At 41.0% G+C, this 18,013-nt stretch overlaps 1 protein-coding gene across 1 annotated transcript in view; it reads right to left on the bottom strand.

Moving 5' to 3' along the window:
• Positions 1 to 17,681, bottom strand: part of DENND6A (DENN domain containing 6A) — an 84,795-nt gene extending 67,114 nt beyond the window's left edge. Inside the window, exon 1 of the mRNA XM_069084273.1 lies at positions 17,361 to 17,681. Coding sequence (XP_068940374.1) covers positions 17,361 to 17,624 — 264 coding nt within the window. The 5' untranslated portion in view covers positions 17,625 to 17,681. The remainder of the gene's footprint in view (positions 1 to 17,360) is intronic.
• Positions 17,682 to 18,013: the final 332 nt, after the last annotated feature.

Genomic DNA, 18,013 nt, shown 5'->3' with positions numbered 1-18,013 from the left:
TCAACGAATTGGGCATGCAATTAAAAAACCTAGAAAAAGAACAAATTCAAAATCCCCAATTAAATACTAAACTAGAAATATTGAAGACTAAAGGAGAGATTAATAAAATCGAAATTAAGAAAACTATTGAAGTAATAAATAAAACCAAGAGCTGGTTTTATGAAAAAACCAACAAAATTGATAGACCCTTAGTCAATATGATAAAAAAAAAAGAAAGAAGAAAACCAAATTATGAGTATCAAAAATGAAAAGGGTGAATCTACCTCCAATGAAGAGGATATCAAAACAATAATTAGGAATTATTTTTCCCAATTGTATGCACATAAATTTGACAATCTTAGGGAAATGGATGAATATTTAGAAACATACAAGTTGCCCAGATTAACTGAAGAGGAAGTAGATTACTTAAATAATCCCATCTCAGAAAAAGAAATTGAACAAGCCATCAGTCACCTCCCTAGGAAAAAATCTCCAGGGCCAGATGGATTCACTAGTGAATTCTATCAAACATTTAAAGAACAATTGATTCCAATACTCTACAAATTATTTGGGAAAATTAGTGAAGAAGGAGTCCTGCCAAATTCTTTTTATGATACAAATATGGTACTGATACCTAAATCAGGAAGAGATAAAACAGAGAAAGAAAATTATAGACCAATCTCCCTCATGAATATAGATGCAAAAATTCTAAATAAAATACTAGCCAAAAGACTACAGCAACTTATCTCATGAATAATACACTTTGATCAGGTAGGATTTATTCCAGGAATGCAAGGATGGTTTAATATTAGGAAAACCATCAGTATAATTGAGCATATCAACAATAAAACTAGCAGAAACCACATGATCATCTCAATAGATGCAGAAAAGGCTTTTGACAAAATACAACATCCATTCCTATTAAAAACATTAGAAAGTATAGGAATAAATGGAGCCTTCCTTAAAATAATAGGTAGCATCTATTTAAAGCCATCAGCAAGTATTATATGCAATGGGGAGAAGCTGGAAGCATTTCCCATAAGACCAGGGGTGAAACAAGGGTGTCCACTATCACCCCTCTTAGTCAATCTGGTACTAGAAATGTTAGCAGTAGCAATTAGAGAAGAAAAAGAAATCAAAGGAATCAAATTAGGCAAAGAAGAGACCAAGCTATCATTCTTCGCAGATGATATGATGATATACTTAAAGAATCCTAGAGAATCAAGTAAAAAACTGCTTGAGACAATAAATAAATTTGGCAAAGTTGCAGGATATAAAATAAACCCACATAAATCCTCGGCATTCCTATATATTTCCAATGAAACTCAACAGCAAGAAGTAGAAAGAGAAATCCCATTTAAAGTTACTGTAGACATTATAAAATATTTGGGAATCTACCTGCCAAAACAAACCCAGGACCTATATGATCATAACTACAAAACACTTTTCACACAAATAAAGTCAGATCTAACTAATTGGAAAAATATCGATTGCTAATGGCTGGGTCGAGCTAATATAATAAAAATGACAATTTTACCTAAATTAAATTATATATTTAGTGCCATACCAATTAATTTACCAAAAAACTACTTTATAGAGTTAGAAAAAATAGTAACAAAATTTATCTGGAAGAATAAACGGTCCAGAATATCAAGGGAATTAATGAAAAAAAATGCTAGGGAAGGTGGACTAGCTTTACCAGATTTCAATCTGTACTATAAAGCAGCAGTCATCAAAACTACTTGGCTTAGGAATAGAGGAGTGGATCAATGGAATAGATTAGGCACACGAGATTCAGAAGTCAACGACTACAGTAATGTGTTGTTTGATAAACCCCAAGACCCTGGTTTTTGGGATAAGAACTCACTATTTGACAAAAACTGCTGGGAAAACTGGAATATAGTATGGCAGAAACTGGACATAGACCATTATCTAACACCATATACCAAAATCAAGTCTAAATGGGTTCATGATCTAGGTATAAAGGTTGATACTGTAAGCAGTCTGCTAAAACAAGGAATAGTTTACCTATCAGACTTGTGGAGAGGGAATGACTTTATGATGAAACAGGAATTAGAGAACATTATAAAATGTAAAATGGATAATTTTGACTACATGAAATTGAAAAGTTTCTGTACAAATAAAGCCAATGTAACCAAGATTAGGAGGGAGGTGGGAAATTGGGAAAGAATCTTTACAACCTATGTCTCTGACAAAGGACTCATCTCTAAAATATACAGAGAACTGAGTCAAATTTATAAGAATACAAGTCATTTCCCAATTGATAAATGGTCAAAGGACATGAACAGGCAGTTTTCAGAGAAAGAAATTAAAGCTATCTATAAGCACATGAAGAAATGCTCTAATTCACTATTGATTAGAGAAATGCAAATCAAAACAACTCTGAGGTACATCTCACCAGTTAGATTGGCTAAGATGACAAAACAGGAAAATGACAAATGCTGGAGAGGATGTGGGCAAACTGGAACACTAATGCATTGTTGGTGGAGTTGTGAACTGATCCAGCCTTTCTGGAAAGCAATCTGGAACTATGCCCAAAGGGCTATAAATACTTTCATACCCTTTGATCCAGCAATACCACTCCTAGGGTTATATCCCAAAGAGATCATAGAAATGGGAGAAAGACCCATATGTACAAAAATGTTTATAGCAGCTCTTTTTGTTGTGGCAAAGAATTGGAAATTAAGGGGGTGTCCATCAATTGGGGAATGGCTGAACAAGTTGTGGTATATGCATGTTATGGAATATTATTGCACTATAAGAAACGGGGAGCAGGCGGTCTTCATATTTACCTGGAGAGGCTTAAAAGAACTGATGCTGAGTGAGAAGAGTAGAACCAGGAGGAATTTGTACACAATTACAGACACAACGTATGTGTGATGACCAACTTTGATAGACTGGACTCTTCTCAACAATGCAGGGATATAAGTCAATCCCAAAAGACGCATGATGGAGAGAAAAACGTGCATCCAGAGAAAGAACTAGAAAGAACTAAATTTATATCCAGGTGGAAGCAAAATACCTGATCTTTTTCGTTCTCTTATTTGATTTTATGTCCTCTTTACCATTTTTCATTCCAGCTGGTACAATCCATCCTTATAACCTGACCATTGTATAATGTGAAAGTATTTACAGATCCTATACTTGATTATAAGATGCCATGGGGGGGAGAGGGGAAGGAGGGGGACAAAATGTGAAATTCAAAGAATTGTGGAATTGAATCCTGTAAACTAAAAGAAAACAAACAAATTAATAAATTAAAAATTGAATAAAAAAAAACTCCTAGGAATATTATAGCCATCCTTCAGAGTTCCCAGATTAAGGAGAAAATATTACAAGCAGCCAGGAATAAACAATGTGAATATTGTGGAAACACAATCAGGATAACACAGGATCTGGCGGCTTCTACACTGAAGGATCAAAGGGCTTGAAATATGATATTCCAGAGGTCAACGGAGCTGGGATTAAAACCAAGAATCACCTACCCAGAAAAATTGAGTATCATGTTCCAGTGGAAAATATGGTGATTCAATGGAATAAAGGATTTTCAAGCATTCATGATGAAAAAACCAGAGTTGAATAGAAAATCTGACATTCAGATACAAGAAGCAAGAGAAGCATAAGAAGGTAAACAGGGAAAAGAAATCATAAGGAACTTATCAAAGCTGAACTATTTATACTCCTATATGGAAAAATGATAATTGTAACTTATGAAACTTTTCTCAGCATGAGAATAGTTGAAGGGAATATAAATGTATATATATATATATACATACATGTATACATACATATATATGTCTATATAGGAGGGTATATAGGAGTATCAATACATATGTGAGTATGTGTATATATGTCTACAGGTATACATAGACAGAGGGCAAAGGACCAATTGAATAGGAAGGGATGATACTTAAAAGGTGAAATTGAGAGGTGAGAGAGGAATATAATGAGAGGAGATGGGGAGAGATAGAATGGGGTAAATTATCTCATATAGAAGAGGCAAGGGAAAACTGTAACAATGGAGGGGAAGAACAGGAAGGCAAAAGGGAATGAGTTAACCTCACTCTCTTTGAATTTGGCTTAGGGAGGAAATGACATACACACTAAATATGGTATTTACTCTACAGGAGTACAACCTATGTTGAATTGCTTATCTTCCCAGTAAGGGTGGGTGAGGAAGAAGGAAGGGAAAGAATCTGGAATTCAAAGTTGTTTTTTGTTTTGTTTTGTTTTAAGCAATTGGGGTTAAGTAACTTGCTCAAGGTTACATGGCCAGGTGTTTCTGGGTGTGTGCTAAGTGTCTGAGCCCAGATTCGATCCCAAGTCACCCCAACACTGGGGCCAGTGCTCTTACTAGCTGTGCTACCTGGCCGCCCCTGGAAATCAAAGTTTTAAAATCAAATGTTTAAATATATAATTTTTTTTTTTACATGCAACTGGGAAATAGGATATACAGGCACTGGGGTATAGAGATTCATCTTGCCCTAGTGGAAAGTCAGAGGGGGGATAGGGGAGGATATAGGAGAAAGCAGATTGGGGGAGGGGGTATTTAGTGGGATTGCTGTTTTGGGTGGTGGGTAGGGGAAAGATGGGGGGAAATTTGTAACTCAAAATCTTGCGGAAATGAATGATGTAAACTAAAATTAAACATAAAATGTAATTCAAAAAAATAAAAATCTGTGCTAAAATCATTGTCCAAAGTCATAAGTCTAAGAAGTTAAAAACAGGATAAAATGGATCCCTGCTGCTATTCCCTAATTCTCACACCTGGACTTGTAGTCCCTGCCTAGTCCTCAGACCCTGAGTTTCTTGTACCTGATCGGTGAGTCCCCAGACCTGCCTACAGCTGATCACCTTGCCCATCTAGACCATCACTGATCACCTGTGCTTCCCCCACCTGGAAATATGACCTAGGTCTCTGTATCAGTCTCCCATGGCCTTTGTCAAATCTTCCAACTTCCAATACCAACATGCCTTAAAGGAAATGTGGGGAACCTGCACAGCCTCAAGGCCTTCTAGCTCCTTGGGTGCAGCCTTCTGACTAAGCCCAAGTTTAACAGAACAAATCTCTTTATTAAGGGGATTTGGTTTTAGATTTAGTCAAAGGGACTAAAGCACCAAAGGGACTTGAGCACCTAGAGGGCCACATGTGGCCTTGAGGCCAAAGGCTCCCCATCTCTACCCTGAAGGAAGAAGAATGATTCAAGAAGGTAACTAACAAAGAGAAACATTTGTTACCTGCATTTTGCGTCTTTTATTAACAATACGGTCTGCCAAACAAGACAGTCCTCCCCTGAGAGAAGATCAAAGACAGGAAAAATAAACCTTAAAGGGAAAGACATCATGGGACAGCCTTAGGGACTGTCTTCCCAGACCCTAGATCCTACAAACAGATCCCAAACAACAAGGTCTCACCCACTGGCTGCTCTCTTTCTAGCCTAAGGCACCACAATACCACACAGGATGCAAGATTAGGGTTTGTTTCTTAATATAAGCAGTAAAAGCCAGGCTTTCCTCAGTCCATACATGCTAATAACCAGAGAGTTGGTCATACTCTAAGGCCCCCTGTCCACACCTGCTGCCTTCTTTCCTTGTCGTGCTAGGGCCTTTGCTCTGAACTTGGGCCTAATACTACATGCATCCTACCTGTCCTTTTCCCTCCAGACTGATTTCTAGTATGGAATTCACTTTTAGAACCATATTCCTGCATGCCCATTCCTCAAATAGCTAATACCACCATGGCCACAGCCACCACCACCCCCACCGCCCAGCCCTTTGCTAACATGTTGCAATCTTTGCCTAAACAAAGGGTCGCATAAACTTGGGGTCCTAGCTGCCCCTCATTTGAACTAACCTGCTGTCACAGGAGGTCTGGTTCTGACAGAAGTATCTTTATGGATAAATGTTACGGTTTTAAAAAATGATGATTAAACCTCAACCTAGGATGAGAGTAGAAGTTTCCAACAAATGTGGCACATTCTAAAAAGAACAGCAGACAACCTTCTTTAAAGATTCCATTTGATTGCTGTTATAATCCAATTCCACAGTTATTAAGTATCCATTCTGTGCAAAGGGACCCCTTACTGTAACAAAACAGCTCCCAAGTTTGATTTCAGCAGTGAAACTGTGGCAAGAAAGCAAGACAACAGTAGTCAGATGGGGTCTTAGGTTCAAAGTCTAGATCTGCAACAGACTGCCTGAGGGACCCTGGTTAAGTCAGACACTCAAGGGTTTCCCCATCTATAAAAACAGACTAGGAGCGGCTAGGTGGCACAGTGAATAGAGCACTGGCCCTGAAGTCAGGAGGACCTGAGTTCAAATCCACCCTCAGACACTTGACACACTAGCCCTTTGACTTTGGGCAAGTCACTTAACTCCAATTGCCCTCCAAAAAAACAAACAAACAACAAAAAACAGACTAGGTCATCTCCAAGGTCCTTTCTAGTAGTAATTCTAGGTCCTAGGATTTCATCTCATTTTTAAAGTAATCACAATCCAGGACATCAACTCTAGACAAAAGACTGGAATCAAAACCCATCCACTTTGACAGAAGTCAAATTAAGCCATCTCCAAAGAGCACTAGACCAAAATAAATTCAAAGCTCTAAGTTTCAACTTTATGAAGCTGATCTTAAACCCCAGCATATTCTCTGAATTCAGCCTTTCAAACACTCATCCAGCAAGTGTCAAAGGCAACCCACAAACAACTCGCAAGGATCCTCCAAAGAAAGGCACAGAGAGTTTTGTTGTTTTTTTCTGACCTTGGTTGGAGGGAGGAATGGGTACTATGAAGTGGCAAACAAGTAAATGTTAGACACCTGAAGTACTAGACATTCTTCTGTATCTCTTCTCTTCGACTAGCTATTTAAAACTATCCCCAACAGGAATTATGGTCTGTATCACTTACATGCCACATCAAACCTGGCATCATCCTAGCCACCCATCTGGGAATCTGTCTTCTCTCTCCCACTGTGTCCTCTGCACATCTGATGAGCATGTCTTCTACATCTTAAACTAACCACAGATACAAATATTGAGCCCTGCTTGGCAGCCTTTGTGCTGCACTGGCATCCTCTTGATGTCAAGAGAAAAGAAGAAAGAGCTCAGCACACTGGGTGGGTGGGGAGGCCCAGTGACCAACAGGCCAAGGCCAGAGCCTAGGGTGGTAAAGGACAAGCAGGCAGGAATGGGGAGTGACCTATGGAATATCTACTGAAATGAGATCAATGACCCATTTACATGCTTAAACATGAAGGCATTCCAAATATTCCTCAATAAGCACACTTGTAGAATTATTATAGCATTTACACAACTCTTTAAAAGGCACTAATGATACATCGCTTCAAAGGTTGAAAAGCAATTTACATATGTCAACTCATTTTAACCTCACAACCCCCCTGGGAGACTGGTGTTATTATTATCCTCACCTTACAGCTAAAGAGACTGAGGCACAGATTAAATGATTAGCCCAGGGTCACACAGCTAGGAAGCATCTAAGTCAGGACTCAAAATCATGTCTTCCTGAGTTCTAGCCATTAAAACAAAAATGACTCTAAAATTCAACAGATGCCATGAGATTTTCAGGGGGTTTTTGGGGGGGAGAGGAATACAAATATGAGTAATAAATTAACCTTTTCCCCAAAATACAACTTTCTTTTTATTGGTTCAGGCGAGTTCAACTGGGTCATAAATAATACCATGACCATCTACAGAGAACTATAAAAATCATTTCTCCTAAAATGGAATATATTCCAAGTCTCTAGTTTTCTAAGTGATTTATTAGAGTTAGAATATGGTTTGCCAGTTTCATTTTTCAAAAACTTTTCATTTCCACTTTAATCTCATAGCATTAGCTTTTCATCCCACTCATTCTTTAGTGCTTAGAAACGAGCAACAAAGAGATAAATAACTGGAACAAGTCTTTATTGTCTACCCTCTCCCCTTCCTTTTTCCTTTTTCATCATCAGAAAGTCAACAATGGCTTGGAAAGGGCTCAGGATGCACACCTAAGGCCAGTTTTTTGGGATTCTTCCTCAGTCTCTCCCCAGAGTTCAAAGCAGCCGGAATTTTAGTTATTTGCATAATTACTCCTCGAGGAAACAGGAAATGAACAGAAATCAGGATTTTACATAATTTCTCCTCCAACATCAAATTATCCTGTGTTTATTTTCCTGTTATTTTCTCAAACTATTGTACTCAATCAACCAACCATCAAGAATTTTATTTAGTGCCAATGGACCATGAGCTAAAGATTGAAAAAAAAAAGTTCCTGCCTTCAAGGAACTTATGTCAAAGTTTAGAGTTTATGTACCCATTGCCCCATTACTAGGTCTGCACCCTACAAAGACCAAAGAAAGAGAGAAAGGGCCCAAGAGGTACAAAAATACTTATAGCAGATCTTTTTGCCATAGCAAAGAATTGTAAACTCAGGAAATGCCCAACAACTGGGGAATGGCTGAACAAGTTATGGTGTATAAATGTTATGGAATTACCATTGCGCCGTAAAAAAATGATGAAGAGGATGGTTTCAGATAAACCTGTGGGGACTTGTATGAACTGATGCAAAGTGAAGTGAGCATCAGGAGAAGAGCTTACACAGTAATAGCAATAATGAAAAGAAAATTAACTGTCAAAGACTTATGGACTCTTATGACCACAAATACCAACCACAATTCTGAAAGACTCACAACAAAATAAACTATCCACCTCCAGGTAAAGAAATGATGGACTCAGAGAGCAAACTGAAGCATATTTTCTTGCTTTTTCCTCCCCCCATCCCCTACCCTTGGCTAATGCAGAAATCTGTTTTGCATGTCTACACATGTTTTTGATGGGTTTTATTTTTCTTGACTTCTCAATGGCTGGACAAAGGAAAGGGTGGAGAGAATTTGAAACCGATAAAATTGAATTTTTAAAAAGTTTTGAGGGGGCAGCTAGGTGGCACAGTGAGTAAAGCACCGGCCCTGGAGTCAGGAGGACCCGAGTTCAATTCCGGTCTGAGACACTTGACACCCACACAAAAATACTAGCCATATAACCTTGGGCAAGTTACTTAACCCCAATTGCCCTCCAAAAGGCAAAAAAAAAAAAAGTTTTGAGTTTGAAGTTTGAAAATACTGTCCTGCTAAAAAGTTTAATATGGCTTAGTTCTAGATCAAAACAACAAAATCTGCAACATAGTATATTAGACAAGGCAGTCAAGAGAATTGTGTTCAAATCCCAACTCTGCCACTTAATATCTAGGTCAAGTTAAGACTGTTCATTTGTTGAAGAAAGACAGTTTCAGAAGAAACTGTGAAAATTTGTTTGGACTTTTGCAAAGTGGAGTAAGTAGAAGCTGGAAAACAATGTATGATATCAACATTGTAAAATGACCTAGTCTGAAAGACCTAAGAATTCTGATCAAAGAAAGAAGAATACTACCCATCTCCTATGAGAAGTAATGGACTAATATGCACAATGAGACACACATTTTTTAGACATAACCAATATGGGAATTTGTCTTACTTGTCTATTTATATTTGTTGCAAGGGTCCTGGTTTATTTTTCTTTTTCTTTCTTTCTCTGGGGTTAAGGGAGAGGTAGAAGAAAGGCAACAAGGAGAAAAAATAAATGCTTGATAATTTTAAAAATAATATTTCACTTTTAAAAAGAGCTTGTACTTATTCCCGGGGGGGGGGGGGAGAAGAAAAAAGAAAAGTAATTGGTTGGTAATTTTAAAAATACAATTTTATTTTTTAAAAAATTAAAACAAGCAAATCATGTGACCTTTTGAGCCTCAGTTTTCTCATCTATAAAATGAGGGCACTAATGCTCTCTCAGGTTATCTTCCAGTTTTAAATCTTATCCTAGAAAATATTTCAACCTTTATTTATTAATCATGTATTTATTAAGGCCTCCCCTTAGGTCATTATTTCCCTAGCCCAAGAGTAAGCTCTGAATTTTCAATGCTGAACATCTGAATTCAGAAATCCAGGAAAGGCTTTTTTTATTTTAAATCTCTGCCACCAATGCCACACTTTGGGCCAATTCTGGTTTCTTCATTTACCAAATGGATAGATTCTCATCATTCATTATATTACTGCATTTTTAAAAATACAAAGTATGGCAGAAAATGTAAAAACAAGTTGGGTGTGCAACATTCATGTTGGTCCCAGGCAGAAGTAATCTCCTTCAGCTCTGGTATATAATACTGGGGAGAAAGCAGAAAACAATTTTGTATCTGTAAACAGCATCATGTCTAACAATTCGGGATGGCTAAATAAGCTGTGCCTTGTCAATGGAAGAGAATATTATGCCACGACAAAAAGCAACAAATATGAAAAATACAAAGAAATGTAAGAAAAGCATTATACAAATGAGAGAAAATAAAGCATATAAAACATGCACATACAAAAAACCAGGCCAAAAGTAGGTAAAATACATAGAGGAAAAAAATCAGAAAAGAACAAGGCAAGAAAGAAGTTCTTGCTTATTCAGTTCTTCTTTGTGAAGACCCTTTGCATTTTAGCAAACTATATGAAGTTTATGATTTCACATACATTTTACAACTTTGATTTTTGGTTGAAATATTAACTTTTAACTAAGTTTTTTCTTTATAAAGAGAAAGCAATTTCATAATCAACTAGCTATAACTGTCAAGAGATTCAAACTGAAGTCACTGTCTGGCTACCCCACTGCCTCCCAAGGATTTCTGAAGGCTCTGTCAGTGGGGCACAAACCCCCAGCAGCTATAACAAACTGGGATGGCTTTAGACATGAGCCCCAGAGTAGCGGCCTAGGGGGCTCTGAGGACCTCCAGAGTGCACAGAACAAAAGCATCACATAGTAAGCCCTTAATAAATGTTCACTGACTGACTAATTAATCAGAAATCCTGCCCCTGCCCTAGCCAGCTTTCACCTCCTACCATTTCTCTCCTCCCAGCAGCTCCTTCACCCCTTCTTCCCCCTCATGGAGACCGTTTATTCTTCCACCCCTCTGTACTCTCAGGCTCTGACTCTACTTTCCTCCTTCTCCAACCTTGGCCCAAAAGTAAGTCATTCCAACTGTGCTCTGGAGGCCGGGGCCCTCTTCTTCTTCCCCAGGCCTTCCCTCCCCTCACTCCCATGGGTGCTTTTCTCCTGTCTGACCCCCCGACCCTGCACCTCATCTCCTCCAGAGCCACTGAAGAAAGCTGCTCCTAACCTTGCTGACTGGGCACCTTCCAAATACATCAGGCCAAGTCTTCTGTCCTCTGCTGCTTCCCTATGTGATTCCCTTCCTCAGGGCCCACAGAGTCTTTCACCCCTCTCCCACCTCCCACCTCGGCTGAGAGCCTTACCTCTTTACCTGAGAAAAAAAATGGAGGCCACCTGACAAGAAAGCTCCTTCTCCTCCTATTCTCTTTCCCTCCAGGTCCCCTGCCATCATCTCCCAGCCTCACTGTTCCACAGTCTCTGCCAAAGGGCCCTCTCCATGGTTCTTGATCCCACCCTCTCCATGGTTCTTGATCCCACCCTCTCCATGGTTCTTGATCCCATACTCTCCTGGCTTCTCCAGCAGACGCATTCTCAACTACGTCCTCTCTCCCTCTCACCTCAGCAACTGCTTCCTTCCCTATTGCTTGCAACCATACCCAGATCTTCCCCATCCTTAAAAACCCTTCACTAGACCCTCCCACCCACTTAAGTGACTGTCCTAACTTTCTCCTCCTTTTTGTCCACACTAGCCACCTCTACTTACTCTCATCTGACTTACCACTGCCTCCAGGATCCACTATAAAGGCCTCCATTTAGCACTGAGAGCCCATTTTTACACACACACAGAAAATCACTAGTTTGAGGTCAATCAAAAACAGAATTTTAATTCAAATGAGTAAAAATTTGGCCAGCAAGTAGTGGTTGCTGATCACTGCAGGGCTGAGGGAGAGAAAACTGAGATAAGGCCCCGTGCCTAATCCCACTGAAGGTTATAGGTTAGTAAAGGGGAGCCCCCCCCCCATTTCATCACAGACACTGGCAAGGTCTACAACAAACATCCATTAGAGAACTACAAAACATGTGTGAAAGAGGGAAAAGTCACTACCAAAGAGGAGAGTGAGGGAAGGCTTCATGGAGAGGGTAGCATGGGGGCTGGGCTTTACAAGAGGTTAGAAACTGAAGGAAGAGACTAAAGGCACCAGAAACAACAGTATGTGAAAATAATAACAATGGGTGACATTTATATAATGCCTAAAGTATTTTCCACATACAGAATAATCCTTGGGTCATAGATTTGGAGCTGGAAGGTGCATAATAATGATAGCCAAAATTTCTATACAGTGCTTACTATGTGCCAAGCATTGTGCTAAGGGACGTAGGTGCTATTCTTACCCCCATTTTACAGATGAAGACACAGAGGGAGACAGAGGGGAAGTAATTTGCCCAAGGTCACATAGATATTAAGTGTCTGAAGTGGCCTTCGAACTCAGGTCTTCTCATCTCCAGATCTAGCATTCTCTCCCAGCTACCCTAATCAGGCAAGGAGTCTGATTTCTTCCCCATTGCCTGACATGCCCAATTCACCCCACCCTCAAATAACATTCACTTAACCCTGACCTCCCCTCAAACTGTGGTCTTGTCTCTCCTCCAATGCAGGGTCACTTTTCTACAAAGTTATCTGTCTACACAGGCTCTGTAACATCACACTCACTTCTTGGAATCTGGCTTGGGAGCCCCCCATTACATTGAAACTGTTCTCTCTAAACTTACCAACCTCCTCTTAATTCTTAAATACAATGGTCTTTTCCCAGTCCTTGGTCTTTCTGGATCCTCTGCAATTTCTAACATTGTCAATCACCCAATCTCCTGGATTCTCTTCTCCCTGGCTTCAATGAGTCTTGCTAGTTCAATAATCATGATTTATTAAGTTGCTATTATGGGCAAGACACCATGCTAAGACAGGTCACACACAGATAAAACAAAAAAAGTCCCTACTTTCAAAAGGTTTTTATTCATTTTTCTTTAATCTTACTGGTATTTCTTACTTAAAATGTATCAGTTACTAGCTAGAAGAAGCCTAATATTTACACGGTTCTACTGTGCAGTGGGAAAAGGGAATGACAAACCAGCACCAAGGACAGTAAGCCAGAACTTCACTTCAATTCTCTCCCCATAGAGACAAGCTGACCCAGACCTCATCATTCTGGGGAACTAACCAAAGCAACAGATGAAGAAGGAATGCTCCCAATGGATATCAGAAGTTTCTTAACCAAACAAGAGACAGTGGCAATTACAAAAGATAAAGCAGAAAATTTGGACTGCAGGAAACTTGAAAAGTTTCTGTACAAGAAAACTAATGCAACTAGGTTAAGAAAGGAAGAATTAAAGGGGGAAACAATTTTAAATCAAATTTTTACATAAGGATTTGGTATCCAAGATAAAGAGATAACTAACAGATCTAAGACCAAAAGCTATTCCCCAAAAGATAAGTGGTCAAAGAATAAAAACAAATTCCACAAAAGAATTAGAAACTATTAATAACCATATGAAAGAAGAAAAATGCACATCAAGATCACTGAAGTTTCACTTATTATCTGGCAAACTGGCAAAAAAGACAAAAGATGGCATCAATTACTACTGAAGTAGTTGTGGGAAAATAGAGACACCAGGGCATGGCTGGTGGAGCTTCAAATCAGTACCCCATTCTGGAAAGCAGTTTGGACTTACAGATAAAGTGACTAAAATGTCCGTACCCTTAGACCCAGGCATATAATCCAATGAGGTCATTGATAAGAAGGCCCCATGTACACAAAAATATTCAGAGCAGTAAATTTTGTAGAGGCAAAAAACTGTAAAGTCGATGTCCATCAACTGGTAAATGGCTATATAAACTTCAATATGTGAAGTAGTAATGTAATGTTAATTACTATGTTATAAGAAATGACAAATATGATGAACAAAGAGAAGCCTGAAAAGATTTCTATGAATGGAGACACAGTGAAATCAGCAAAGCTAAGAACACAACATACACAATAACATCAGTGCAAAGAACCACAAAACAACTGAAAATGAATTTTGCAGAATTACAAAGAATAAGACTGGCCCCAAATGAGCACTACAAGAAGACAGTTCCCTCCCTCCTTCCACTCTTTCAAAGAGGCACTTGGGTGGGAACAATGCACATATTTTCAGACTTTTGAACTGTAGTAATTGGTTTTGCTGATTTCTCTTTTTTTTGCTTTTTAAAATTTGTTATAGGGGACAGCTCTGTGAAGAAGGGCGCAGCTAGGTGGCACAGTGGATAGAGCACCAGCCCTGAAGTCAGGAGGACCTGAGTTCAAATCCAGCCTCAGACACTTGACACTTACTAGCTGTGTGACCCTGGGCAAGTCACTTAACCCCAACTGCCTCACCAAAAAGTGAAAAAAAGGAAAAAGGTACTTGGAGGAATTTATGTGACATAAAAATAAAATATATCAAAATTTGTTCAAGAAAATCTAAAAGAACACACATCAGGCACATAAATGCATACAGTTAGCCTCAATCTCAAAGCCAGATTTGAAGGAAGTGCCCTTTCTCCACCTCCAAAAATAATTCCCAGACTGATGGTCACCCTTAAGTGAACTTTTGCTATTCAAAACTAATCTTAATATTTGTTAAGCATATTTCATCTGAATCAAAATGTTCAGAGATCTGTACGCAGTGTGAGATTTATGTGGGTCCCCACAATCTACTAAAGATAATCCTGCCACACTAGCAAGGAGACTGGAGAAGGCTGTATGAGAAAGATTAATCTAATGTTATTCTGAAGGATGGGAGGCAGGGGAGAGGAGAGATGTGTGGGAAGAGTGGAGGCAAGATTTGTTTCAAACAGGGGCCAAAAGTAAAGGGTTTCCTGCTGTTAAACAGAAAACCCATTGCACCTCAATACCATGTTTCTCAGGAATTCAAATGTAATGAGTGACATCAAGAAATAGACAGAATGGGGAGGCTAGGTGGCACAGTGAGTAAGAGCACCGGCCCCGGAGTCGGGAGGACCCAAGATCACTTCTGGCCTCAGACACTTAACACCCACACAAAAAAACTAACTGTGTAACCTTGGGCAAGTTACCTAACCCCAACTGCCCTCCAAAAAAAAAAAAAGTAGACAATGTCAAGTTAACAATAGTCAGGTTTATACATGGTTTATAAATTTCTTTAGCAAAGCCTTCAAGAGTTGTTGCCTCTGTTGATATTGATTAATAATTAATGAATAATTAATAAACCATCTGTTCACTACCTTTGATTAATTCTTCAACTCTCCCACCTATTCACATTATATAATCGATAATCTTTATAAATCTGTTTAGAGGGCAGTGCTAATAAGGTCCTAAACTCCAGGCTAGACATCTTTTGGGCACCATCCTGTAATCTCAATGGCAGAAGGATCTCCCTCTACTAATAGATGGGTCCCTGTTCCGAACCTTAAAGCCTTGGAGAGTTTCCAGGTACACTAAGAGGTTAAATGATTAGCCCCAGGTCCCTAAGCTGACATGACTCAGAGGGGGGACTAGAACTCAGGTCTTCCCAACCAGGAGGCTAAGCTAGCTAGCTCCTGTCATTAAATTCCAATTCAAGAGCCATCTCTTCATTACATCAGCAGATCCCTGAGGTCAGACTGAGCTGTTTCTTTGGTGTTTTTGCATTCTGTAACAGTGCCTGGCAACATAGGAGACATTTAATGAATGGTCTAAAATTCAACAAGCATCCCATCTGTACCACAGATTTCACCCTTCACCCTGGCCTGTCTTCTGGCAAACCCAGCAGGCCACAAGATGAAAGGAAATAAAAACTCAACACTAATACTGAACCAAACAACTTGAAATGTCCTATAGACAGTGAGTTCATAATACTTGCACCTATTTTAAAAAGCAGCTTTTCATCTACAAATATTGGACTCTTTACATGGAAAGGGCAAACCAAATCCAAATTCCTTTTTGCCTAGCCTGTCTGCACCAAAAATGAAACCAAGACAATGTTTCCTCTTCTACACCCTTCCTGATATTTACTTCTCAAATATTCCAGAAGCACTCATCAGTATCAAGAAATAACCATCAAAAAGGGAAATGAATTTAAATAGAAAACACTTGATATAAGGGCTGCTCCAAGACTGTGTGGAAGAGTAGAATGCACCAAGAGTGAAAGCCTCAGTTTTTTCATCTATAAAATGGGGGTAATAAGCGGTCCTGAGGCTTCTCCCAGCCTCTCCCCTCTAGCACCACAGATAGTGTCAGGGCACCTTTCTCTATTACAGTTCTATAAGTCCACTATAGACACCCAGGTCAAAACTTCCCTCCCATCCACCTCACCTGCTCCCCCCCATGAAGTCAGTCAGACTAATGGGGTCAAACTAAGTGAAAAATTGAACACTTATAGGCAAAGAACAAGGAATCAGTCAGTCATACCCCTTTTCTCCCCATCCTCAGCACAGCCAATGAGTGCAATGCAAACAGTGCTGGCTGGGTTTGAAGTTGAATGATCTGAGAACAAATTCCACACCTGACATTACCTGGGTGGTCTTGGGTAAAGCCTCTAAGCTATCTGTGCCTCAGTTTCCTCTACTGTAAAATGATAGGTTTGGGCTAAATGGTCTCTCAGTTCTCTACCAGCTCTAGATTCTTTTTGTTATTTAGTTGTTCAGTCCTATCTGACTCTTCATTATGGCGTTTTCTTGACAAAGATACTGGAACGGTTAAGAGACTAGCCCAGGGTCACACAGCTAGTAGTCTTTGAAGCTGGCTTTGAACAGGTCTTTCTGACTCCAGGCCCAGAGTTCTATCCACTGAGAGACCTAGCTGCCTTCTGGCTCTACGATCCTGTAGCTAAAGGAAAGAAATACTCTGTGGACTTTTCCCACTCTCAAAAGTGCTGCAGGCCGTTCCTTTATTACGGTTCAACTTACCAACTGCTTTCTTCCACTTCATTAAGGATCCAAAGCAGACTCCCTGCTGAGCTTTCCCGGGGAGAAGCCAAGTCAATTCACTGAGAGATACGTCAGTGAAAACACCCAGAACCAACAGCGCCCAGGGGAAACACCGATGCCCCTTCTGTCCCCATCCTTGAGCACAGTCAGGGGGCTGTGGCGTGCGCAGGGCCCTGAGCTCAGGGTCATCGGACGGGGCCTGAACCCGGCCCCACACGGAACTCCTGAGACCCTGGGCCAGACCCCCCCCCCGAGGCCCCAGGCCTCAGTTTACCCCTCATAAAATGAGGGGGCTGGACCTCAAGTCGGGGACCGCTTTAGGCCCATGAGTACATAACCAGCTGCGAGCTCCAAGGCCTGAGGGGATGGAGATGGGGAGGGGGGTGGCAGGGATGGAGGGGGCTCCCGCGCCCCCCGCCCGGCCCGGCCCCGGGCCTCACCTCCACGGCCTGGCCCAGCTCCAGGTCGAAGCCCACCACGCACACGCAGTGCAGCCAGGCCGAGAAGCCGTCCCAGCGCAGCCGGCCCCGGCTCCGGCCTTCCTCCTCCTCCTCCTCCTCGTCCTCCTCCCCTTCCTCCTCGTCCTCCTCCTCCGTCGCGCCTGCCGCTGCCTCCTCTTCCTCCTCGGCCGCCGCCACCTCCTCCTCCAGGGGCCGCCCGGAGCCCGAGCCCGGGTTCGAGCCCTCCAGGGCCCGCCAAGCCATGGGCCGCCCCCGCCGGAGACGGCTCCGAGCGATTGCCGGATGGCAGGGCGCGTGCGCAAGAGCGGCGGGGCGGGGCTAGGGGCGGGGCCTTGGGGACACGTGACCCGAGAAAGCGCGCCGGGCGGGGGCAGAGTGGGAGGGAGAACTGGAGGAGGAAGGCGACACCGTGGCCTCCTCCCCCTCTCCTTCTGATGATAATAAGAAAATTGAGGGCCAGTGGAGGCTGCTGGAGCCTAAAGGATCACGGCTGACCGTGCACAAGAGCAGAATTCAGATCCTCCTACTTATACATACCACGGGACCCTGGGCAAAAGCCTTCCCGGCTGCTGAAGTCTCTTCTGAACCTCGGTCTTCTCATCTGTAAAACGGGGCTCCTAAGCTTCCTCCGG

This window comes from Petaurus breviceps, unplaced genomic scaffold (assembly GCF_028583685.1).
Source record: "Petaurus breviceps papuanus isolate PSGF00001 unplaced genomic scaffold, PetGlider_PUasm1.0 174, whole genome shotgun sequence".
Taxonomy (NCBI): domain Eukaryota; kingdom Metazoa; phylum Chordata; class Mammalia; order Diprotodontia; family Petauridae; genus Petaurus; species Petaurus breviceps.
The sequence above is the reverse complement of the archived record's forward strand: the minus strand, read 5'-3'. Positions and strand labels throughout refer to the sequence as shown.